Here is a 26,750-nt window from a genome sequence, read left to right on the forward strand (position 1 = left end):
CACGCACACACTCAGGGAAAACTGAACTGTGTGTGCACAGATGTGAGAGAGAGACACGTGGAGTGATAAATGAGCCATGTTTGTGAAAAAGTGGGAGGGAGAAATGAGCCTGTGCACAGATGTAGGAGAGACACAGGCAGAGAGGGAACTGGTCTGTGTGTGCACAGATGTGGGAGGGATAAATGCAGAGGGAGAACTGAGCCATGTGCCCACAGGTTTGGGAGACATACACGTGGAGATGGCACTGAGCTGTGTGTGCACAGGTGTAGGAGAAACACACATAGAGAGAGAACTGAACTATGTGTGCACAGATGTGGGAGAGACACGTGCGGAGAGAGAACTGAGCCGTGTGCACAGATGTGGGAGAGAACACATGCAGAGATAACTGAGCTATGTTTGCACAAAATTGGAAGAGACACAGAGGGAGAGTCAACTGAGATGTGTGTGCACAGCTGTGGGAAAGACGTATGGATAGAGACCCAGTTGTGTGTGCACAGATGTCGGAGAGACAGACTCGGAGAGAGAACTGTCATGTGTTCACAGATGTGGGAGAGACACACGTGGAGAGATAAATGAGCCATGTTTCAAAAAAGTGGGAGATATGCGGAGAGAGCAATGAGCCGTGTGCACAGATGTGGGAGAGACACAGGCAGAGAGGGAACTGAGATATGTACATGGATATGGGAGAGACATATGTGGACAGAGAACTGAACAGTGTGCTCACAGATGTGGGTGAGACACAAGTGGAGAGAAAAATGAGCTGTGTGTGCACAAAAGTGGGAGGTACCCAGAGGGAGAACTGAACCATGTGTGCACAGATGTGGGAGAGAACATGTACAGAGATAACTGGGCCATGTTTGCACAAAAATGGAAGAGACACAGATGGAGAGAGAACTGAGCTGTGTGTGCACACATGTGAGAGAAACATGTGGAGAGAGAAATCACCTGTGTGTGCACAGATGTGGGAGAGACACATGTGGAGAGAGGACTGAGCTATGCATGTACAGATATGGGAGGGACACTCGCAGAGGGAGAACTGAACCAAGTGTGCACAGATGTGAGAGAGACACATGTGGAGAGAAAATGAGCCATGTTTGCAAAAAAGTGGGAGAGACACAGGCAGAGAGGCTACTGAGCTGTGTACATGGATGTGGGGTGACACACTCGGAGAGAGAACCGAGGTGTGTTTGCACAGATGTGGGAGAAAGACACGTGGAGATAGAATGGACCTGTGTGTGCACGAATGTGGGAGAGACAAATGCAGAGGGAGAATTGACCCGTGTGTGCAGGGATGTTGGTGGAAAACACGCAGTGAGAGAACTGAGCTGTGTGCACAGATGTGGGAGACACACACACACAAACACAGAACTGAGCCATCTGCACAGATGTAGGAGAGAAACATGCAGAGAGGGAACTGAACTGTGTGCACGGATGTGGGAGAAACAGACGTGGAGAGAGAACTGGGTTATGTGTGCACACATGTGGGAGGGACACTCACAGAGGGAGAATTGAACTGTGTGTGCACAGATGTGAGAGAGACTCACGTGGAGAGATATGAGCCATGTTTGCAAAAAGTGGGATAGAAATGAGCCGTGTGTACAGATGTGGGAGACACACATGGAGAGAGAACTGAGTTGTGTGTGCACAGATGTTGGTGAGACAAATGGGTAGGTACAACTGAGCTCTGTGTGTACAGATGTGGAAGGGACACACATGGAGAGAGAACTGTCCCGTGTGTGCACAGATGGGGGAGAGACATACAAGGAGAGAGAACCAAACTGAATGTGCACGATGTGGGAGAAACACGTGGAGAGAGAACCAAGCAGTGTGTGCACACATGTGTGAGCGACACATGCTGTTAGATACTTAAGCCGTGTGTGCACGGATGTGGGAGATAAACATTGGGTGAGAGAACTGAGTCATGTGTACACAGATGTGGGAGAGACACACATGGATGCAGTACCGAGCAGTGTGTGCACCGATGTGGAGAGACACATGTGGAGAGAGAACCGAGCTGTGTGTGCACTGATATGGGAGGGACACATGCAGAGGTAGAACTGAGCCATGTGTGCACAGATGTGGGAGAGACCCACAGAGAGAGAACTGAGCTGTGTGCACAAATGTGGGAGAAACACCAGAAGAGAGAACTGAGCCGTGTGCACAGTTGTGGGAGAGACACAGGCAGTGAGAGAAATAAGTTGTGTGCACGGATGTGGGAGACACACACGTGGAGAGAGAACAGACCTCTGTGTGCAAAAATGTGGGAGAGACAAAAGCAGGGGTAGAATTGAGCCATGTGTGCACAGATTGGGAGCGACACATATGGAGAGAGAATTGTATGTGTGCGCACAGTTGTAGGAGGGACACTCGCAGAGGGAGAACTGAGTCGTGGGTGCACAATGTGGGAGAAACAGACATGGAGAAAGAACTGAGCCTTGTATGTCCAGGTGTGCACCTACATGGGAGAGATTCGTGCTGTGAGAGAACTGTCTGTGTGCAAAGATGTGGGAGAGACACACCTGGAGAGAGAACTTATCTTTTTTCTTCCTCGGCGGGCCTGGTGGTTTCAAACTGCTGACTTTGTAGTTGTCAGCCCAGCTTGTAACCACTGTGCCACCAGGGCTCCCATGAGAACTTATCTTTTTGTACACCGATGTAAGAGGAACACAGGCAGAAGGAGAACTGAGCTGGGTGTGCACAGAGGTTGGAGAGCCACTCGTGGAGACAGAACTGAACCATGTACACAGATAAAGGATAGACACTCGTGGAAAGAGAACTGAGCTGGGTCCACAGATATTGGAGAGACACATGTGGAAAGAGAACTGAGCTGTGTGTGCACAGATGTGGGAGGGGCACATGTGCAGAGAGGAATGGGCTGTGTGTCCACAGCCATGGGAGAGACACACGCGGAGAGAACTGAGCCGTGTGTGCACAGATGTAGGAGATACACATGGAGAGAGAACCGTGCCTTGTGTACAGATGTTGGAGAGGTACACACGGAAAGAGAACTCAGCTGTGTGCATAACTGTGGAGGAGAAACGTGGAGAGAAAACTGAGCCGTGTGAACAGATGTGGGAGATTCACACACGTGGAGAGCAAACTGAGCTGTGTGTGCACAGATATGGGAAGGACACAGGCAGAGAGCGAACTGAGACATGCGTGCACAAATGGAGAACTGTGATGTGAGACCTGGATTTGGATGGGGGGGGGTTGCAGGAGAGAAGGGGGATTGTCGGAGAGAGGGCGAATGTGGGAGGGAATGATGTGGGAGAGACACTAGGGAGTTGGCGGAATGGCTCTTTGTCAAAGACATTAGGGATCTGTGAGGCAGAATGTGGGGGGAGAAGAAAAAACTGACCTTACTCCAGGGGTTCTGGGAGAGGCAGTGATTACGGAAGCAGACAGGAATTAGACAAATAAGTATGGCCATGATAAGGTATTATGGGACGGAGATGGAATTGTGGGAGACAAAGTGTCACCATCCTGGATTCTATAGGAAGGTAAACCCAAACCAAGCTCCCTACCCTGGGGTTGATTCCAGTGGGGGGCTGTGGGCCTCATCCCACCTGGGTTGGTTACCTTCAGACAGTAGGCTCAGAGCCTCGTCGGACGGGTGGCCAAAGCCCTGAGTCGTCTTCCTTGTCCCGTGACCTTCATAGGGTCCCCCAGAACCCACTGGGGAGATGCAAGTCCTCTCGGCTTCCGGGCTCGTCAGCGACTCCCACTGCAGCTCCTTCCTGGGCGCCCGCAGGTCCAGGCCACACCCTGCCCAGCCATAGAAGGCCAGGGACAGGAGGAATCCCTGGGCTGGGTTGAGCATGCTCTGCATGGGGGACAGACAGAGGCACAGGTCAAAGGCAGGGGATGGGGAGGATGGAGGGAGAAGTAGAGTGGATGGAGTCCTGTCGGAGGAGGAGGAGAGAGAGGAGAGGAAGGAGAGGAGGGAGCGAGGGAAGGAAGAGTGGAGAAGGAAGAAGAGAGGGGCTAGATAAAGAAGGCTGCGGATGTGAGCAGGGACCCAAAAACCCAACCTCACTGCTCACTGCTCTCAGTCAATGGCGACGCACAGTGACCCTGAAGGATAGGGTGGAAATGCACCTATGGGTTTCCCAGGCTGTCACTCTTTGTGGGAGTAGACGACCTCGTCTACCTCTGAAGAGTGGCCGTGGTTTGAACTGCTGGCCTTGCAGTTAGTAACCCAACATAACCACTATGCCACAGGGCTCCTGGAGGAGGGACCAAACCCAAAACCAAACTCACTGCCATGAGTCAGTGCTGACTCAGTGACCCCATAGGGCAGGGGAGTTTCTGAGACTGGCACTGTGGAGCAGAAAGCCCTGGAGGAGAGATGGGAAACCAGATAAAGGAGGGGAAAGAGGAGGGAGGAGAGAGATGGGGAAGAAACCCCCCTCAGCCACATAGGACTTCCAAGCTTCCTGCAGGTTGAACACAATGTCCCCCTGCCCCACTACACTCGCTTGCGCATGGGGCCACACACACGCACACACACGATGGCAGCAGGGGAGAAGACAATGGGCGTGCTTTGCTTTGCACCAAGACGACTGCACGCAGGGCCACTTGCTCAGCGGCTAACTTCTGATTCACAAGCCTTCCATGAAACCAAAGGCCAGGAAATGGCAGCAATGCCTTTGTAAAGTGAGCGAATGCCTTGTCCACCCATCTGCTGCCCATTTCAGAGCCTCCGCATGGACCCAGGGGCCGGACACCATAAACTGTGCCAGCTATAGTCAGGAGTTGTTATAGCTGCTAGTCCAAAGGGCTATGGCACAGGGTCTGCAGGACAGGGGCGGTCAGTCTGAGGAGCAGCCCCACGACATCCTCCTGGGCTGCTGTGAGTCAGAATGGTGTCTGTAACAGGTTTGTATTTCTGGTTGGTGAATTGGCACTGACTGCAAGCCTAAGAGACAGTGGTCCTTCCCTGAGGGCTTGCTAGGCTGTTACCTTTACTGTAGGTCAGGTTGTGGGCTGCTGACTGCAAGGTGAGAAGTTCAAACCCAGCACCCGAACAAACCCTGAGAGAACAAAGAAGGTGTCTGCTCCAGGAAAGGTGCCCAGTCCAGGACTCAGAATGGACTTTCTCTGTCTTTATGGGGTAGACTGCCGCTTTGTTTTCTCTCTCAGCTGCTTCCTGCTGCCCTGATCATGCTTCTCCCAGGAGGTGCCGAGAGCCCTGGGGCCAGCGGACAGCCATGGGACAGCCGGAGGGAAGAAGGTAGGGAGCACAGGGACACAGCTTCCACCACTCAGACTGTACTTCCTGCGTTCACCACTTGGTGCTTCTGAGTCAGGATTTGAACGAAAGCAGGTTCCTGAAGCAGAGAATATGCATGGTGGGGTGGGGGGGGGGCAGTATGTCACGTGCACATGCACGCACAAGCCCTCACACACACACACACGGAGTTCCCTAAAGGGGCCAAGTGAGACAATAAGGCATGAGGACTAGGGGGGCCATGCAGCCTTATCCTGGCCTCCTTGTGGAAGCTGCAGCAATACACGCTGGACACCAAAGGGCACATGTCCTTGCCATGAACCTGCATTCAAGCTTTTCATTATACATGTAATGTAATCACAGTACTGGGGCCAGAGGGGGGTGGGCGGTGATGAGGGTACTCTCCCTGGGCAATCCTTGTGACCACTACACCTAACATAGTCTCCAAGCTTGCTTTGGATAGCATTTGGTGGGAGCTCTGCTGGAGTAATAGTCACGCCTTGGGCTGTGATCCCCATTGTTGGCAGGTCGAAACCACCAGCCGCTCCTTGGGGAAAAGAAGGTTTTCTACACTGTAAAAAGTTACAGACCCCACAGGGGCAGTTCTGTCCTGTCCTGTAGGGTCACTATGAGTTGACATGGACTCGATGGCAGGGCATTTGGGGGTGGTAGCTGTATGTACTGACAGTTCATAGCCTGCGATTCCCACCCAATTCTGGGATCTTCACAATCATTCACTTGTGAGGCCTGCAGAACTTTCCCTAAGGGTGGTCGCTGGAAGAAAGACCATCGCTGGCCTCAAGGCTGCCTTTGTCTTGCTGGAATCTGGGCTGTCCACTCTCCTGGGCAGTGTGAGTAGTGAGTGATAAAAAGACACCTTCACCCCTGGTTTCCCCTCATCTGGAATATGGCTTGCCCCAGTGATTGTGGAATACCTCCAGCGGAACCAATGACTCCTGATTCCAATAGTGCCTGGGGTTGGCTCCCTGAGAACCACAGCAGCTAATCCAGAGACCTATTGGAACCATGGCGAACTGTGACAGGCAGCCACGTAAGCTTTGTGTCCCTCCTGTCATTTGGCCTTCTTCTGAGAAGAGAATGCCAGATCACCACTGACCTACCATGATGACTCGTGTAGTCTTAACAGCAATTCTGATGTGTCACTGACCTACCAGGAAACCAAGGTCATCTTCATGGAAATTCTGATGTATTACTGACCCACCATGACAACCCACATCATGTTGCCAGCAATTATGATATATCCATGACCTACCATGCCTACCCACTTCATCTTGAAAGAAATTGTGGTGTCACACTGGCATACAATAATGACCTACCCACTCTTGATGGCAATTGTGACATCTCACTGACCTACCATGATGACCCACCTCGTCTTGACAGCAATTCTGAAATATTCATGGCCCACCATGACGACCCACAGATAGCAATTCCGATGTATCCATGAGGATCCACGTCATCTTGGCAGTAAATCTGACATGTCTATGATGAACCATGAAAACCCATGGCGTATGGATGGCTATGGGACATTTCATTGGCCTACCATGATGACCAACACTGTTATGATGGCAATTCTGACCTATTGATGACCCAAGCAGTCATGACAGCAATACCGAAATATGCATGATCCTCTATGACGACTCACATTGTCATGACAGAAATCCGATATATCCATGATACACCATGATGACCCATGTTGTCTTGAGGACAATTCCAAAGTATACATGAGTCACCATGGTGATCCACGTTGAATGATGGCAAATCTGACATATCTATGACCCACCATGCCAACCACAGCATCTAGACAGCAATTCTGACAACTCACCAACATACCATGATGACCCACGTTGTCTTAATGGTAATCCTGCCATATCCATGACCCACCATGACCACCATGACCACCATGTCATCATGACAGAAATTCGGATGTATCTATGGCCTATGCTAATGACGCACATCGTCTTGAGGGCAATTCTGAGCTATCAATGACCAACCATGACAATGCCGTCATCTATATGACAAGTCTGACATCTCACTGACCTACCATGAATGCCCACGTTGTCTTGACAGCAATTCTGAAGTATCCATGACCCGCCATGACAATCTACGTCACCTTGATGACAGTCTGTCATATCCATATCAACACTATGATGACCCACGTTGTCTTGACAACAATTCTTCCATTTGTATCACCCACCATGATGAACCAGATTGTCATTTTGCTAATTCTGATCCACCCATGACCCACCATGATGACCATGTCATCTTGACGCAAATCTGAAATATTCATGACCCACCATGATAACTCACAGCATCTAGATGGCAATTCCGATATCTCACTGACCTACCCTGAAAACCCAGGTTGTCTTGATGGCAAATCTGTAGTATCCATGACCCATGATGATCTATGTCATTTTGACAACAATTCTGACATATCCATGAATGACCATGACAACCAACATCGTCCTAACAGCAATTCCGATGTATCCATAACATACCACGACAACCAATGCCATCTTGATATTAATTCTAAAATATCCATGACCCCCAATAATGACCCACATTGTCATGACGGCAATTCCGAAGTATCCACAGCCTACCATAATGATCTACATAATCTTGATGGCAAATCTGACATATCTATGACCCACCATGACAACCCACGACATTTAGATGGCAATCTGACATTTCACTGACCTACCATAACAACACACATTGCCTTGATGGCAATTCCAAATTATCTATGAGCCACCATGATAGACATCATCGTCTTGACTGCAATTCTGCATACCCCTGACCCACCAGGGCACCCCAAGTCATCTAGACAGCAATTCTGACATCTCACTGACCTACCATGATGACTCACACAATCTCTATGGCAATTCAAAGGTATCCATGACCCACATCACCTTGATGGCACTTCCAAAGTATGAATAACCCACCATGATGACCAATGTTGTTTTGACTGCAATTGTGAGGTATCCATGATCCACCATAATTATCCACGTCTTAGTGACTGTAATTCTGACGTAGATATGATCCACCATGATGACCCACCCTGTCGTGACGGCAATTCAGAAGTAGCCATGACCCACCATGTTGACCAACGTCATCTTGATGGTAATGCTGCCATCTCACTGACCTACCATGATGACCCACAATGTTTTGACAGCTATTATGACATATAACTGACCTACCAAGACAACTCACATCACCATGATGGATATTCTGATGTCTCACTCACTTACATGGATGAACAGATCATGTTGACAGCACTTCTGACTTTTCACTGACCTACCACTATGACCCACGTCATCATGATGGCAGTTCTTACATGTCACTGACCTACCACAACAACCCATGTCATCTTAACAGCAATTCTGATGTATCCATGACCTCCCAGGACTCTCATGTTGTCTTCATGGCAATTCTGAAGTAACCATGACCCACCAAGACGACCACATCATCTTGATGCCAATTCTGGCATATCACTGACCTACCATGACAACCCACGTCGTCTTCACAGCAATTCTGACGTATCTCAAGGAGCCGCTGTTCACATTGGGCTGCATTTCAAGGTAAAATAGGAGACCTTCATTGATGATGTTCGACAACCAGCTGTTGGGAAAGACACAGTACAGGTGAACAAGACGTCCAGTGTCATGTGCCTTTACAAAGTAGGCGGGGGGAGGGGTGCTCTACCTTGGAGGACAAACCCGGACTCCCGGTGGCCTAATGCATGGGCCTGTTCTCTGGACCTACCTGAAACCAGCATGTTCAGAATTCCATTGGGGAAGTGTAACTCCCTCTCTAGGTGAAAAGCCAAGATCACACCTGCTCCCAAGGGCTGCAGTTGATGCCACTGCAGGGCCAGCTTACCCACCACCCACTGGTCCTTGCAGTAATCACAGCTGGGAGGGTGGTCCAGCCATCTTTGGCACTGCATGCAGGGGTGGGTGTTTGCATATGGTGGTGGGTGGATGAAGAGCAGAGAGCCTGCTCAGACTGACATGTTTTACACGTCCCCTCCCGCCATTCCACTGAGAGTGTCCGCTTCCTGGTAGCAGGTGAATTATTTACAGGATCGGCTCAGCACAGTCAGAAGCGCTTTCTGATATCCATCTTTCCTGCCTGGGTTGCAGGTCTGTTTTCAAAGCATGCACCAGACACTCGTGGGCAGGACACCTGGGTGGGGCATGGAAAAAGCCAGAGCAAGAAGAGGGGCAGTTCTACTCTGTTCAATGGGGTCACTAAGACTCAGAATTGACTCAGTGGCAAAGAGTTTGGTTGTGGAGTTGGGGGTGGGTATATTTCCTCACAGGGCACAGAGCACAGCTTCAAAGACTTCCTTCCCCAAAACTCTTATCTCTGGCCCTACTGGGCCCCACTTAAGTCAGTCAGCAAGACACTAAGTTGTTTGCATAGCCTATCCCACTAGCAATGAAAACCAACCAAACAGAAATGGAAGGTGCTTACCAGATGAACAAAACCAGCATTATTTTGAAAAACCGGGTTTTGATCACGTCCCCCATCCGCCTCTCAGTCTCTGTGTAAACTCCTTGTCTTCCTTTCAGCAGAGAGGCCACTGTGAAGCAGAGAGCAGATGGTGCACAACATTCACGACAGTGTGCTGAGTGACAGCAGAGCCGGGACAGTCAGAAGCAAATCAAAATGCAGGTCATTGTTCATCAGCAGCTTCTGACTTTCCCTAGACTCTGGGGAAGGTGAATGAATGGCTGACTGGCTGGATACATGCATGGATAGATGGATGGATACATGCATGCATGGATGAGTGGATGGATACACATAGATGCATGGATGATGGGGGATGCATTGAAGGATGGATAGATTATGGATGCATGGATAGATAGAAGCTCTGCTGAAATCTGTTCATTTCACAGAGAAGATGCAATGGATGTGTGGATATACATAATACATTGTTGAGAACCCATACAGTAGAAACACACAGTTAAATACTTTCAATATGTACAATTTGCTGACACTGATGACACTTTGAGTTATGCCATCATTTTTCACCCTTCTTCCCTGAATTCTCTGGTTTTCACTCTTCTTCCTCCATTAGCATAAATCCACTGCCCCCTACATGTCCTCTCTAATCTTACCAGTTGCTGTTGTAAGCCTAACAGAGCATGATACGTAGAGCCAACCTTCTTAGCCAGTCAAGCTAAGCTATTGTTTGGTCTTAAGATGACTCTGGGGAGATTTTGATTTAAGATTTAAAGATGATCTCAGGGCAACATAAAATCTAGATTCTATGAATATTTAAAATTTTGCTCTTCAGGTACCCCCTCTTGATGAGGATTTTACTATGGAGTCTTCAATCAGAATGTTCAGTAATGGTGAGCAGGCACCATCCAGTTCTTCTGGCCTCATGGAGAGGAGATAATTAGCTACATGGAATGTAGATGTATGTGTTTAAAGCTTTCCCTTTGAAGTAATTTTAGATTGGCATAATAAATGTTATGGCATATTCGAGTGCCCCTGCACCCTTCACCTAGCTTTTCCCAGTGTTAACGGTTTCCATAACGACAGTCCATTTGTCACAGCTAGGGAATGAATAGTGGTAAGTTTGCTGTTGCCTTCAGCTGCTATCAAGTTGACCCCAGCTCATGTGATTGAAGACTTGTGATCCATATGGTTATACCCCCAGCCCTTTCTTCCCAGTCTGTCTCTGCTGAAACCTGTTTGGCAGCAGAGAGAATGTGCAGCCTCCACTGACAGACAGGTGGAGGCTGCACATAAAGCTCACTAGCTGGGACTCACACCCCCAACTCCCACATGGTAACTGAGGATCCCACCACTGAACCACTGCTGACCAAATGCCAGGCTTTCTTCACATTTCACCAGTTACAGAACAGGTCTGTTTTCCCTGTGTTATAAAGGCACTAAACACTTGCTACTTTTAAACATTGAGAACATGTTAATTGTCCATTTCCGACAAGCTGAAAATACACAAGCACTTACAGAAGAATTAGCCACCACATCCCACCATCCAGGCAACCACTCCTGGTATCCAACTGCATTTCCTTCCAGAACGCTGTCTACCCATCATTCGCAGTTGCTTAGTGGAATAATCCCTAATGCTCATGAAATTTTGTTTTATTAAAAAAAAAAGGCTATATTGAATACAATGCTTTAAAATGTAGCTATGTGGGCCTGGTCCAGAGAGCCACAATGGTCTCCTATTACTTGGGACTTGCTGTGGGAATCTGAGGAGCACCTGGTGACACCGTGACTTAAGCACTTGGCTGCTACCTGAAAGATCATAGGCTGAAACCCACCAACTTCTCCCTGGGAGGAAGATGAGACAGTCTGTGACAATGACAACCCAGGGAGCCCTTTGGGGGCACTTCTTCTCTGGCCTATGGGGTCATTAAAAGTAGGGGTAGACTCCCGGGCAATGGAGCTGGAGGTAGGATTCCCCCAATGGTCAGGTAGGTGGGCAGAAACACACTCCCTGCCTCTCACTGACTCACTGCATTCCTCCTGCCCAGCTCTTACCACTTCTTGGAATCACTTCCTGTTTCCTGCTCCACAGCAGGATGCTTCTTCCACTGAGAGGAGATGCAAGCTGAGTGCATTATGGGAGACATGGGGTCTGTAAGCCAGGGCTCCCCACTCCACTGCCCTCTACTTCTCCTCCTTCAAAGACCACCCAGCCCAGCCCAGTCCAGTGAAAGGTGTGCTCCTCCTGACTCTACATGAACAAGCATTAGCAAGTGGCATGCATAACCCAGGGATACTAGGCTTGCTCATTTTTCGTTCAACCTGATCACTTCCTCCAAGTGGCTTTGCATCAGACTCTGGAGGATGGCAAATGGGTCTGTGGTCCTGGCCAATTACAGAAGGCTGAAACACATCATTCTAGGGACACAAGTGTGCAGGGTATTCTAATCCACCATCTATGTGTACAGGCCCCATCCCCACCAGTGGCCAAGTGCTCGGGGGGATTCTCCTGCCCCACCTGCAACAGCGGAGTCTCTGGGTGGAACAAATCATTCACGGCTTTAGGCTGTTAACTGAAAAGATGGTGGTTCCAACCCACTGAGTGTCATCTCATAAGAAAGCCCTGGCCCTGGAAGGCCTTCCATAAAATCCGCCATGGAAATCCCAGGGCTCAGTGAGACCCTGGACACATGGGGTGGCTGAAGGCCCGATGGTGACTGGCTTACCTGCAGCCACCGTCTTCTGGAACAGGATGGGGTTGGCCACCAAGACGAGCAGCAGTGGCAGGTACGTGGTGACATAGTGCGGGATGGCGTGCTCCAGTCCCTTCTCACACCTGAGGAAGGGCAGCCACGTCACTCTTCTCAGAGGTGCAGCTCAGCTAAAATACCAACACCTCTGGGAGCCGAGATAAGATAGGGGCGTGAACGGGAGAAGTTGAAGGGCCAGAAGGGAGGAAGGTGATGGGGAGAAGAGAAATGTAGAAGTCTGCCTCTGAGTGCTCGGAGAGTCTGAGACGGACTACTTCCAAAGGGGCAGGTAGGAAAATCAGGACTGATGGACTCTGAGTTATTCCGGGGACATGGCAGGTGGGTAAGGGGGCCTACGTGGGGTCTGGCTGGTGAAGGAAGGGGAGGGAAAGGCAAAAGGGCAGGAAAGACTAATACACACATACACACCAAGCGAGCTCATTGGATGCTGGCATGGCCCACCCAATGCTGCCCACCAGCCCCCGTGCGGTGCCCTCCTCTTCCTGGTCAACGGCCTTTGTTCTCTCGAATGCGGGCTAACAGACCTGTGTTTCAAGGGTATGGTGACCACTGCCCGGTGGCTCTCAGGGGAGAGGACAGATTTCCACCCATCAGTCATTGAAATCACAGGTCCCTCAGGATGTGCTGAAGTCCACCACGTGTGGAAGGTACTGATGCTGGAGCTAAGGGCTGGCAGATGCAGGGCACCAACAATACAGAAGAGAGAATTGGGAGCAGAGAGACAGTGTGGGCCCAACCAGAGAGGGAGGAAGGATATTGGCTCTGGAAAGGGCTCCTTGGCCCAAACTCACTATCATCGAATCAATTCTGACTCACAGGGTAGAGCTGCCCCTGTGGGTTTCTGAGACTAAGTTTTTATGGAAGTAGAAAGTCTCATCTTTCTCCCCGGGAGCAGCTGGGGCCTTCGAATGACTGGCCTGTGTCTAGTGATCCAACACATAACCCACCAGGGCTCCTGGGGCCAGCGGGTGGAAAGGTCAAACTGAAGGCCCCCAGTATGTGCTGAGCAGTCACACCAGAAAGGCCAGCGGCTGTGTGGTAGCCACAGAAACGCCATGTGGTCACCTTCTTTGAACAGGTGCTTCTACCTGCTGCTATTAAGGTTTGGATGGCCTCCCCAAGGGAAGGTGGGGAGGAGAGGCAAAAGCAGCCTAGAATGAAACGGCAGGTAGGGTGTTCCTGGAGTGTGACAAGCCCCAGGCCTCCCTCCAGGCTGTAGAAGGGAGGAGTCAGAGGAATTAGACCTGGATCCAGCAGCTCCCTGGCCACCAGGGTCCCTGCAGGATTTCTCCATTATGAAAGCTGTTATGAAGCCTAAACCTCACCTACTTGGGGGTGCCCTACTGAGAGAGAGTAGACATATCGACACACTGCAGGGTAGTGAGGGGGTCTGGGAGACAAGGGGCTAAGGCCTGCCCAGGGCTCCCTGAGCCATTGAGTCCATGCCAATGCTGACTCCCAGTGCCCCTACAGCCCAGGACTAGCTCAGAGAGTGTGGGCAGAACCATGCCCACTCACAGCGATTCCACAGCCCAGGGCTGCCCACAGAGAATGTGGGCAGGACCATTCTCCACTCAGTGGTCCTGCAGCCCAGGGTTAGCTCACAAGGAGTGGGCCTGGCTGAACACTGGACCTCCAGGAGACTATGAAGGCAATTCTCCACTTGTCAAAGCAACCCTGTGAAGTCAGACCATCGACATACACAGTGATCCCTGCCATGATTCATGGTGACCAGGCCAGCACTGAGCTGGAGACATGGGTCAAAATGACGGAGAGAAATGGTGTACAGCGGGGTCAGCCTGTCCAGAATCAGGTGGCAAACCCTAAGGACTGCCTCACTGCTGTCTCTCTGCCTCAACTCCACTCTTCTATTGCCACCTGAACACAGCAGCAGACAATACATTGCAAGCAAATCAGCATGACTGCAAGTCAATAAAATTTTATTGATAAAGACAAGCAAATAGTCGGATGTGTCCTGAGAATTGTATTTTGCTGATCGCTGATCTTTAAAAAAAAACAAAACAACAAAGTAAACTAAAAAGTAGTGGCCATTGAGTTGATTCTGACTGGTGGCTACTGTAGAAACAGGGTTAAAACAGCCTCCAGAGGGTGCCCCAGGTAGGTCTTTGTCCTATGGAACTGAGGGGTGGGTTTGAACAGCCAACTTTGGGGATACCAGGTAGCACTTAACATCTTTATCCCTGGTGTGCACAGCCCTAAAGTCAAAGAGACATGATCTGTCTCTTCTCCCCTGAAGGAGATCACCCCCTCCCAAGGACCTTGAAGTCCTACAAACAACTGTGCTTGCAGGCTCTTCAACCTGATGGTCTTTGTATACCTGTGATCTGGATGGTGACAGGGAGGAGAGCAGAGAAGTGAGGAAACACAGCAGACAGAGGTGGGAATGAAGGTCTTCTGACAGCTCCTCCTAGTTGGCCTCTTCCTGCCCACCACCACCTATAATGGTGAACTTACCTGGACAGCCAGGGGAAGTGAGTTGGAAGGGTTAGAATCAGAATGTAGTTTAGAGAAAGGTGTGTGTGTGTGTGTACGTACGTACGTACACACACACATGCTAAGTGGGGCTAAAGCTTTGTGCACGGCCACCTGCCTACCTAAATGTGCCAAGGAAACTCCAGTATCCATGCAATGTGGTCAGCCCCTGGTTCCAGCAGCACAGGGTCTTTTCTGCCAGCAGGCCGGCACAGCTGGGGAGCGGGTGCCTAGGGACCCGGGGTTCTGCCTTACCTGGACACAGATGGAAAGTAGAGCAACAGGCCACCCTCCACGCAGAACAGGGCAGCCAGCCCCCAGGCCATCATGCGGTAGAGCAGGATAGTGCTAGGACAGACAAACGGGAAAAGCCACCATTGAGAGGGGCACGGAGGAGGCCTGGCATGCAAACATCTAGAAAAATTCCAGGAAGGAGCATGCACCCTAAACAGCGAGCCCCTTTGTTGCGTTGGATGAACTTTGTGTTTGCTCACAGTGATGGTGGATTCCCACCCCATGTGAGTATAGAAATGCCCCGCCCTGTTTTCCTGGAAGCCACCTTTACAGATGAGAGCTACTCGGTGGGTCCAAACTGCTGACCTTTCAGTGAATCGCCAACTGCCTACCTGCTGTGCTCCCAGGGCTCCTTCCGAACCACACGGCAATCTTTTACCACAGCAGCTGCCATGGATCTTGGTTACACATTGTGTTAGTACTGGACTGTAAGCTTGAGGTGGGCAGCAATGTCATGGGCCCACAGGGTGTCCACACAAGATGAGGGCAGGGTCCCTGGTCACCACCTCCACACTCCTTTAAAAGGGGACACCACATCGTGTTAACAGGCCAGTGTTGGCGTTCACCTGGTGCACGCACACACACTTCAACCACAGGGCCGTGAACAGATAAGAGCCAGGGAGAACAGCAAGGTCCAGGAGTCACAGTTCGTTGTAGCCGTCCACCTTCAGAAGCAGTCCAAGTGCATCAGAGAGTTGTGATCCATGGGAGTCTTAAGGACTGAGTCTTTTTTTAAACATTTTATTAGGGGCTCATACAACTCTTATCATAATCCATACATACATCAATTGTGTAAAACACATCTGTACATTCATTGCCCTCATCATTCTCAAAACATTTGCTCTCCACTTAAGTCCCTGCCATCAGGTCCTCATTTTTCCCCTCCCTCCCCGCTCCCCACTCCCTCATAAACCCTTGATAATTTATAAATTATTACTTTGTCATTTCTTGCCCTGTCTGACGTCTTCCTTCATCCGCTTTTCTGTTGTTCGTTCTCCAGGGAGGAGGTCACATGTAGACCCTTGTAATTGGTTCACCCTTTCCAACCCACCCTCCCTTTACCCCCCCAGTATCGCCACTCACACCACTGGTCCTGAAGGGATCACCCGCCCTGGATTCCGTGTTTCCAGTTCATATCTGTACCAGTGTACATCCTCTGGTCTAGCCAGACTTGCAAGGTAGAATTGGGATCATGATCGTGTGTGGGGAGGAAGCATTTAGGAACTAGAGGAAAGTTGTATTTTTCATTGTTGCTACATTGCACCCTGACTGCCTCATCTCCTCCCCGAGACCCTTCTGTAAGGGGATGGCCAGTGACCTACAAATGGGCTTTGGGTCTCCACTCCGCACTCCCCTCCTCATTCACTATGATAAAGATTTTTTTGTTCTGATGATGCCTGATACCTGATCCCTTCAACACCTTGTGATCGCCCAGGCTGGTGTGCTTCTTCCATGTGGGCTTTGTTGCTTCTGAGCTAGATGACCGCTTATTTACTTTCAAGTCTTTAAGACCCCCAGGCGCTGTATCTTTTGATAGCTGGGTACCATCAGCTTTCTTCGGCGCATTTGTTTATGCACCCATTTGTTTCTGGTGATCATATCATGGAGGTGAGCCCTCCATGATATGATTTTTTGTTGATGCCTGAGATCTGATCCCTTTGGCACCTTGTGATCACACAGGCTGGTGTGCTTCTCCCATGTGGGTTTGGCTGCTTCTCAGCTAGATGGCCACTTGCTTACCTTCAAGCCCAGACACTATATCTTTTGATAGCTGGGCACCATCAGCTTTCTTCACCACATTTGCTTATGCACCCAATCAGGTCTGGAAGGTGAGCATCATGGAATGCCATTTTTATAGAACAAAGTGTTCTTGCATTGAGCTAGTACTGTACACTGCTCTTTTGAATGGTGTGCATTAATATTTTTATCATCATGGTGGTTAACCAAACTTTACAGCCTTATCCTTACTTCTCAAGATGACTCAATCTCCTGGGCAGTGTGAGTGAATCCCACTGGTTTCAGTGAAAAATGTGACAGGGGTTAACTGAGAGCTTCTGGGCAGAGCACCAGAGAGCAGCACACAGAAGGGGCTACTGTGAGCAGGAAGGGCCGTGGGCTGGCAGGGTGCAGGTGCGGAGGTTCAGCTGCATTCATTCGGGCCTGGTGGAGGTGGCCATGGACAGAAAGCAGAACACTTGAGCAGGCGGGGTTGGGGCTTCGTGGGGAGGAGGATGCTCACACTGGCAGAAGCGGCCTACTCATTAGAACCACACCCATTCCTTCTCAGATGCACCTCTGCACTCCACATGAACCGGACACATGTCTTTTGTCATAGTCAGGACCCGGCTGACTGGAGAAAGATGGTCTCTGCACCTCCCCAGTATGGCGACCTCTTTGGGGCTTCCCAGTGCACTCCCCACCTTTCCTGCTTGCAATCTGCCTTTATTCTGGGGGGGTTGTCTGTGGACCCCACTCACAAAGGGCCGCTTGGGCCCATGGCACTTGGGCTGAGGGCTCCCAGCTCCCCACTGAAGGGGGTCTAGCTGTGATGGGGCACAGGCAGGCGGTCCAGGACACCCCTTGTCTGCAGACGACAGGAGCAAGCAGTCCAGCCAGTAGTCCCAAAGGGACCCTGGAGGCCATCAGGACTGTACTTGCCCCCACCCACTGGTGTTCCTCAGCCTTGCCCTGGCCCACCCCAGTTCGTGGCAGTGATAGGTGGCTCTCAGCTAGGTTGGGTCACGCTCAGGGGCCAGCATTTGGGGGCACTTGGAAGTCCCAGGCAGATGTCAGGAGGGGCTGCCTTCCTCTGCAGGGCAAAACCATCCCTCCCTGCCCCTGCCACAGGCTGGGGGTGCAGGAGTCGGCTAAGGAGAGGGGCTGGAAGAGGGGGAGCCCGACAGGGCTGAGCCCACCCAGGCTGTGTGGACAGTGGCCTGTGCCTGGATGACCACGTGGGTCTGAGTGGGACTTGTGCCAGACCACATGCGTGGGAACATATTCATGAGGGCTGGAATCTGAAATGCACGCCCTGCCAGATGGGCAGCCAAAGCCCCTCGCCCAGCCCGGAGAAGCTCTCAGAGGTGCCAGGGGCCTCCTCAGACCCCCTCCCCATCTTCTCAGAGCAATGAGTGGCATCCATTCCTGGATTACTGTTTAAAACACTCTCCCACACAGCAGCTGGAGCCTCAGTTAAAGTTTAACTCCGAGTCTTACTTAATGACACTCCTCGGGAGACAGCGTTACAGTAAAAAAGTCCCCAATGCCAAAGAAAACAGTTCGGTCCTGCAGGATCTAGAAGGAAGGGCGTGAGCAGTGTGACCCCAGACATCCCCCCCAGAAGCCAGACACCCCAGCTGCAGCCTCTCTTCCCAATGAACCACTGACAAGACTGAAAACAAGAAAAAAACAAAATAGGAAGGGTTGCCACTGAGTCATTTCCAACTCCTGGCGCCCCCATGTGTCCACAGGGTAGAACTCTTCTGTGGCTTGTCTTGGCGTTTGTCTTTAAGGACGAGGGCAGCCAGGCATTTTTTCAGCAGCAGAGCCAGGTGGGTTTCATTTGTCTTTACTCTTTAGGTTCCTAGTCAAGTGCAACCCATATGGAACCACCAGGGGGCCTCCTCTGGAAACAAGAGGGCTTTTAGAAAAGGCACATCAAGCTAAAGTCCGTGAAAATGAGGAAGACCCTCCAGAAGGTGGATCAGCACATTAGCCTAGCGGTTCTCAACCTTCCTAATGCAGCGACCCTTTAATGCAGTTCCTCATGTTGTGGTGACCTCCCAACCAGAAAATTAGTTTCGTTGCTACTTCATAACAGTAAGTTTGCTACTGTTATGAATCGCAATGTAAATATCTGATATGCAGGATGTATTAGGCGACCTCTGTGAAAGGGTCGTTCGACACTCCCAAAGGGGTCGTGACCCACAGGTGGAGAACCACTGCGCTAGCCAGAGCGATGTGCTCAGACGGAGCAGCGATCATGAACATGAGGCGGGACCAGGCAGCTGAAGGTCCCCATGTGTTGGGATCACTAGAGACTGCGATAGGAGCTTCTGGAGTGGCCCCACCAGCAGGGCTCACACAGCTCCCTGCTGGCCCCTGGGAGACCTCAAACAAGGGCCTCAGGAAGTTTGCCTCTTGGTTTCTATGGCTACTGAACCCCGGCTGGTGCCCAGCTGAGGACCCACCGTCTGAGGGGAAGCCCCCCAACACCACCCCACTCTGGCCAACACCCAGCTGGAGCTGGAAGTGGGCCCTGGTGGAAGGAAGGGAGGGGGAGATGTTTGCAAACTTCTCCCCCACCCCCACCCCCACCCCAGGCATTCTCTGCCTGTATGCTAGAATCCATTTCAGAGGCCATGCTGCCCACTGCACTCTAGACTCTGTCCCCCATGGCCCTGCCACAGCCGGGGCTGGGCTCCAACATGAATCCTTTGCAGCTACTTGTCGCCATGAAACTAAGTTCTGGCCAATAACATGTTGGTGGGATTATTTGTGAAACTCCCAGAGCATCTACTTATGGCAAACTGGATTAGTGGGACATAAGCCCACTTTCTCCTTCTTTCTGCTGCCTGGAATGCAGGCGTAAGGGCTGGTGCTCCAATATGTGGACGATGGAAGCCGTACAATTGGATGATGGAGCAGGAAGAAGGAAGGAGCCTGGGTCCCAGAGATCTATCCTAAGAGCTCTGGATTGTCTACCTCTGAACTTGTTTTGCAGGAAATGGAACTCTCTATCTTTTGATTTGCATCAAGCATCCCTGGTGGTGCAGTGGTTCCGTGCTTGGCTGCTTGCTGACACAGCCACGTTGGTGTTCAGAGTTGGTGGTTTAAGGCAGAGGGACCAGAGTTAATGGGGCATGCTACGCTTAGAGATGTCTACAATTTTGGAGGCAGAGTCGGCTAAGATAGACCAACATTGTCTACAACTTGCATACCATCTGCATTGGATTTTTTTTAAGGTGAATTCATTGAACAAATGGATTTCGTTCAATGAGTTCGCTTTTAAAAGGGTGAGGTTGAATGCCTTCCTCACGCAACGCACATTTACTCCAAAAACTGAATCCCATGTTTGCAGGTGAATATGAAAGCGACACCATTCTATTTACAACACTGAGGAGTACAACTTTCATGACCGAAGGTTTGACTGGATTCCTGGCTATGACCCCAAAGCACTGACACCAAAGAAAGCACAGGTGTGCTGGGCTTCATCAGAGCTGCAGCCTCCTGTGCTGCCAAGAATGCCACGGAGACAGTGAAAAAGACAAGCCACAGAATGGGGGAGGGGGATGTGCAAGTCATATATCTGATGAGGGAATTGCATCTGGACTGAGGTGCACTGGTGATGCAGTGGTTAAAGGGCTCGGCTGCTAACTGGAAGGTCAGTGGTTCAAACCCACCAGCCACTCCACGGAGAAAAGGGAGGCATGCATTCTGCGTCTGTCCAGACTGACAGCCTTGGAAACCCTACGGTTTCTCCGCTCTGCTGTGAGTCGGAGTCAATGGAACAGCATTGGGCTTTTATTTGGAACCTAGAAAGAGCTTTCGTAATGCAACAATTAAAAGGCAGATCATTGGATCAGAGGCTGTTAGGGATCAAAGGGACCCCAGTGATTCAGAGGGTGAGGAAGGAACCTTTGGGGGCAGGGTGTTATGCTAACCAGGAGGGACCACTCAGAAACGGATGGTCAGAATAGATGTACAACTCAGAGAGGGTAAGTAATGCTCCTGAAATGTACACATGGAAAGTGCTGAACTGGCCTATCGTGGCCAGATGTTGGGTTGTTACCTGTACGGTTGGCAGTTCAATACCCCCAGCCACTCCTCAAGAGAAAGACGAGGCTGTCTGTTCCAGTAAATATAACAGCCCCAGAAACCCTACAGTGGATTGCTATGGGTCCGAATCAGCTCAGTGGCAAAAACGCACGTGCACTGGTGAATCATATGGTCTGCTGTGTATATTCTCAACACCACAAAATAAAATACATTCCACTTCGATGGGCAGGGGATTTGAATAGACGCTCATCCAGAGAATGTATAGAAATAGCTCATCGAAACCCCACACCCATCGAGTTCATTTGAAGTCATATCAAGTTGATTCCGACTTGTATCGATCCTGTAGGATATAGTCAAACTGCTCCGTAGAGTTTCCAAAAGTTTCCAGAAGCAGACAGCCTCCTCTTTCTCCTCAGGAGCAGATGGTGGCTTCAAGCTGAAGACCAGTGCTTAAATAACAGTGCCACCAGGGCCGGTAAGCACATGAAATAACACATAAACAGCATGCGACCTTAGAAGCTAGAAGCACAATGAGATGCTGCACTGCCATCGAATCAAGGCTGACTCATAGTGACCCGGTAGAACAGGGTAGGACTGGCCCTGCGAGTTTCTGAGACGAAAACTGTTCACAGGAGTTGAAAGCTTTTTTCTCCCGTGGAATGGCTGGTGGTTTTGAACTGAAATCACCTTGCAGTTAACAGCCCAACGTGTAACCACTATGCCACTAGAGCACCCCTGACCCCCCATAGGATGGCTAAAATAAGAGCAATAACAACAATTATTGACCAAGTTGCGAAGAAATTGCAACTTTCATACGTTCCAAAATGTTGCAGCCACTTTGGAAAAAGTTGGGCACTTCTTTAGCATATTCGGATGAGCCAGCAGTCCCAGCCCTAAGTAAACAAGCGCGTGAAGAGAAATGCTCGCCACAGCACTGTTCAAGATGGTAAAAATGTGGAAACAATTCAAATGTCCACCCACCGGTGAGTGGCTATGCAAACGTGGAATATTGCTCAGCCAAAAGAAGAAATGAAGTAACGCTACAACTGCAATGTGACGGACTCCAGGACATCATGCTAAGGGAAACCAGACAGGCCCGAAAAACCAAACAGAGACATAAAGCAGCTTAGCAGAGGCCAGAGTTTGAAGGGTGGGAAAGTGGAGGCTGCCTGTTAATGAGTTACCAGAAAAGCAAAGCAGGTGCCCTGGCTCCATGCAGACCCATTCAGACTCTTAGTGACCCTGCCCGACAAACCAGAACTGCCCCCACTGAGTTTCCAAGGCTTTCATCTTTAGAGAAACAAATGGTTTTCCTATTCTAGTAAAGAGCCGCAGTCTCGGAAAGCCACAGGAGCGGTTCTCCTCTGTCCTATAGTGCCTCTTTGTGATCGCAGTGCCTTTCGTCTCTTAGTTTTGCTGCAGAGGGTCTGGTGGGGGTCAAACCACCAACTCTTCAGTCAGCAGTGAGTGTTTTAACTACTGTGTCAATGGTGCTCCTCCCACAAAGATGGCAGCCTTGGAAACCGTATGGGGTGCTATGTGTGTGTTGGGGGGAGGGCGTTGGGGCATTGCACTCTGTCCCCTAGAGTGCTGTGCATAGGAATCAACCCCTGCAGTGGATTTTTCATCTTATCATTGGGGCTGCTGTACAAAGCATCTCCCTCCCCGCGAGGATTAGGGAAACGTGTTTACTGTGGTTTCTTCATGGCCCAAGGATGTCCCTCTGAACCCTTGTCCTGTGGGGGAGACCCCTGGTTCCATGAGGCTGGCAAGAAGAGGGGAGGACCTTCGAGAGGCAGGGGCTCTGCGAGGGCTCTGACCATGCGCTGTGGGGACCACGGCTGTCGCCATCAGGAACGCCTTCCTGCCTGGCATGTAAAGAGCATTTGCCACAGTGCTAGCCCCATGCTTTCTTTTCATTACCATTTTGAACAGTTCTATGGGCACTTCATCCTGTTAAGAAGACTTGTGCAATTATCGCCACAATCATGATAGAACATTTTCTTCTTCCTTGTACTCATTGTTATTCGTGTCATTCTTTTTCTAATTGTGGCAAAAATAAACACAACAAAACATTCTCCAAGTCAACAACTTCTACGCGAGCTTTCTAACTCATCCTGCCCCTTCTGGACCCTACACACGCCGAGCCCTTAGGTGGCGCATGTGGTTGTTGAGCGGAGGCAGAAGAAAGGCCTGATGATCTACTTTGGGCAAATCGGGCTTTGAAAAACCCCAAGGAGTGCACTTCCACTCTGACGCTCACGGGGGCGCCGTGGGTCTGGATCAACAGGACAGGACTGCTTGAGAAGGCTGAGGCAACCACCAGCTTTTACTGGTGAGTTGCCGCCCCACGGGGCAGAAGCTGCTGCCTCTTTTCTGGGCGCCTACCTCAGTCCCGCAGATCTGCGAACCACCAGGTAGGCGTCGAGCGCGTAGCAAAACAGCCACCAGAAGCTGGCGCTGTACAGCAGCTGGATCCACATCTGCAAGTGAGAAGAGGCCCGCTTCAAAGCTGCCGCAAACTAGGACCGAATTCCCAGCCCAGCCGGCCCCAGGCTTCCTGTGTGTGATGTCAGATTCACCCCACCCCACCCCACCCCTGCACACACACACACACACACACACACACACACACACGAAAGCCGTAGGGCACATGTGCACTGGCAGAGCTTTGAAACATAAGGAGGGCCTGGAGTATGTGTGCGTGTGCACGCTGTTCCTCGTGTGCTCCGTCCTCTGCGTGTGCACTTAGCTGCAAATGGCACTAAAACATGCAGCTTCTACTGCCACGAGGGCGCTTTGAAGTTCGAAGTCTGGCTCTTTTTCTCCAAGGGGAGGCGCGCTGGCAGGAAGGAACGAGCCAGGCCAGGTCAGCACGCTGAGGCTATTGTGGGCTCCAGCAGATGTTTCCGGGGGATGCGATTAGAACGCTGCTGGGGAGGGGAAGGAGGGCTGGGGAGCCGAGTGGGAGACCTTGGAGGCCTCTGCGGGCCCTTTGAGATGGGCCACAGGGGTGGTAGCTCAGGGCTGTGTCACGTCAGCAAAGCAAAATTGTGCCCTTAGGACAATCGCTTCCATTTGGGGCCCACTGGTTTTGTTGCAGTCATTAAAATAAAGAGGTGTGTATTGTGAGGGGCAGGTGAGGGAAGTAGCAGGCAGAAAAACAACAATCACCCCAAAGAGTAAACTGGTTGCCACCCAAGGGACCCTGACTCGGAACCACCCACACCCCATATGGGTGGGAGTAGAACAGTGCTCCATGGGGCTTTCAGGCTGAGGTCCTGGGAGTGATGGCCAGGCCTTTCTTCCAAGGCACCTAGGGTGGATGCCAACACATTGGTGAGCAGGAGATATGCCACCCTGAATCTCCAACACAGGACTTAAGCCCCAAGACCTTGGAGTCAGATTCAACTCCGGAAGCCCTGCCGGAGAGGAGAAAACTGCCTCCTGAAATATGATCTTTCCGCAGGACCCTGGTTGGCCAGGTACTTAGTAGAAAGGCTGATCTTTGGTACCCACCCGCTGTCCCAGGGAGGAAGGTGTGCATTCGGCCTGCTTCCACAAAGTCCTGCAGCCCTGGACACCCGGTGGGGCCATCTATCTCTCCACGGATGGCTCTGAGTTGGAATTGCATCCACACAGAGAGCTTCATCTGTGCAGAGCAGCCTGTCCCGTCTGTCTGTCTACAGTGAAGTTGCTGGCAGACTTGAGTGGCCTGGCTTTCCTAGAACACTTAGCCTTGGGCAGCCTGATTAAAACACAGGTGGTGCGCGCTTCTGCTCAGGAGGTCTGCGGTGGGGCCTGGGAACTGGCATCTCTGATGAGGTGCCGTGGTGGCGCAAGGGGAAGAGCATAGGGTTGGGGGTGGGGTTTCAAGCCCACTAGCTGCTCCTCAGCAGGAAGATGAGGCTGTCTGCTCATGTCCAGCTGACACAGCCTCGGAAATCCTGTGGAGCAGTTCTACTGGGTCCCATATGGTCATCCTGAGTGGAAATCGGCAAGGGGGTCTGATTTGGGAGCTTTTTATTAGGGGGGTCAACAGGTTCCCAGGGGAGGCTGGTGCTGCCATCCTGTACAGCTGCTGCAGGCCTGGGGACCGGGTCACCCCCAGGGCATGAGCAGAATAGGAGCATAGGGAGGGAGGGGGGGGAGAGGGGGGGCAGGCACTTACTGCAGTCCCCACACAGAAAGCTGCAGGCCAAACTTCTGTGCCATTCCCTGCTGAGATGTGGGCCACGAAACCCGGGAAGGTCAGCCACACCCCAGAGCGCAGCACAAGGCCTGCGGAGAGGAGAGAGTATGCCTGAGTCAAGTTCAACTGGGCCATGCATGGCCTTGTCCCGGTCCCCCCAACCCTGAATAAGGCCTGTGACTCCTAGTCCCTAGAGCAGCCCCCCCCCCCGCCGTGACTCCTTTCCCCGCACTCCAACCTCCAGAACAGTGTCTCTGACTCCCTCCTGGACAGTGCCTGTGACTTTTAGCCCAGAGACCCCCTGCCCCCAGCGCAGGGCCTGTGACTGCTAGCCCTGATACTGGAGGTGAGGACCCCTCTGGGCATAGAGCCATACAGCACAGGACATGTCTAAATGTAGGAGATAGTGGGGAGCAGAGTGGGCATGGAACCAGGCAAGCAGGCAGGCCAGCGGGTCAGGGGGTGGGGTAGCACAGCAGCATAGGAAGAGACCTGGTGAAGAGAAGCTGTGGGCAGTGGGGACCCTCCCCTGCCCTGCTTTCTAACACTCCCCCCACCCAGCCCCTGATTTCACACTTCCAGCTCCAACTCCTCACCTGTGAGGAAACTGGGCTTCCGAGGTGAGGCCACCCAGGGGCTCCTGGTGGCACAGCGGTTAGATGCTGGGTGGCCTGTTGCCTGAGTGAGCTCTGATTGAGTACCACCCCACAATCCCAGTCCCCAGGCAGAGCTATCGTTCCCAGCACAGTCTGCTTGGGCTCTGTGGATGCCAGCCAGGTAGGTAGGTGGTGGTTCTTGTGTGAGGGCTGCCTCCCCACTTTTCCTAGCCAGTGATCCCTTGTGGGCGCACAGGGACCTCTTCTACGAGGACTGAAGCCCTCGGCTGTGACCTTTCAGAGGCAGCTCACCAAGCCTCTCTTCCAAGGCACTTGGCTGGGTCCCAATAGGCAAACTAGTGGCTGACCGCTGAGAACACGTCACTGTCTGCAGGTGGGATGCCCGGGAGTGGGCAAGCTTGCCTATTAACTATTTCTTTGGTTCGCAATCCGTGGGCCATGAGTCCTTAGCCAGGAACCTTGGCACTTTCACCAGACACCCAATGGGGCCCAGCCCCACGTCCTAAGCCGGTCAAAACCTGTGGGCCGTAGGCCCTTCTCCAGGCACCCAGGGAGTTCCACTCTGAGAGCCTTGCGCCCTAACTCGGGCACCCTGGGTGGGGGTCTCACCCGCCTACCACACTCTTACCCAGACAGCCGAGCAGGTCGCAGGCGATGGCAGCGCGCAGGATGAGCGCAGAGGCTGGCGGGCCTGAGGCGGAGCCAGGCACGGGGGCCACCAGGCCCGTGGGCCGACGTGGGGCCCACAGCTGCAGGAGGCCGAGTGCCAGCCGGAGGGCACCGCTGCCCAGGCAAAGCGCATGGACGGCCCACGGCTGGAAGCTTAGCAGCAGCTGCGTGGCCCCGTCCCGCGTGGGACAGCAGAAGGTGGCCAGACGCGGGGAAGCCAT

The 26,750-nt window shown here is 51.6% G+C and overlaps 1 protein-coding gene across 1 annotated transcript; it reads right to left on the bottom strand.

Moving 5' to 3' along the window:
* Positions 1–3,359: 3,359 nt before the first annotated feature.
* On the bottom strand, positions 3,360–26,750 carry GPR143 (G protein-coupled receptor 143). Its single transcript, XM_075538280.1, has 9 exons — positions 26,489–26,750; positions 25,223–25,332; positions 23,440–23,534; positions 15,235–15,327; positions 12,442–12,551; positions 9,725–9,833; positions 8,749–8,866; positions 3,580–3,823; positions 3,360–3,373 (listed from the first exon to the last, which is right to left on the bottom strand). Exons 1-9 carry the CDS (start codon positions 26,748–26,750, stop codon positions 3,360–3,362), a joined length of 1,155 nt encoding a protein of 384 aa, XP_075394395.1.

The sequence above is a fragment of the Tenrec ecaudatus genome, chromosome X (genome assembly GCF_050624435.1).
Source record: "Tenrec ecaudatus isolate mTenEca1 chromosome X, mTenEca1.hap1, whole genome shotgun sequence".
NCBI classification, from domain to species: Eukaryota; Metazoa; Chordata; class Mammalia; order Afrosoricida; family Tenrecidae; genus Tenrec; species Tenrec ecaudatus.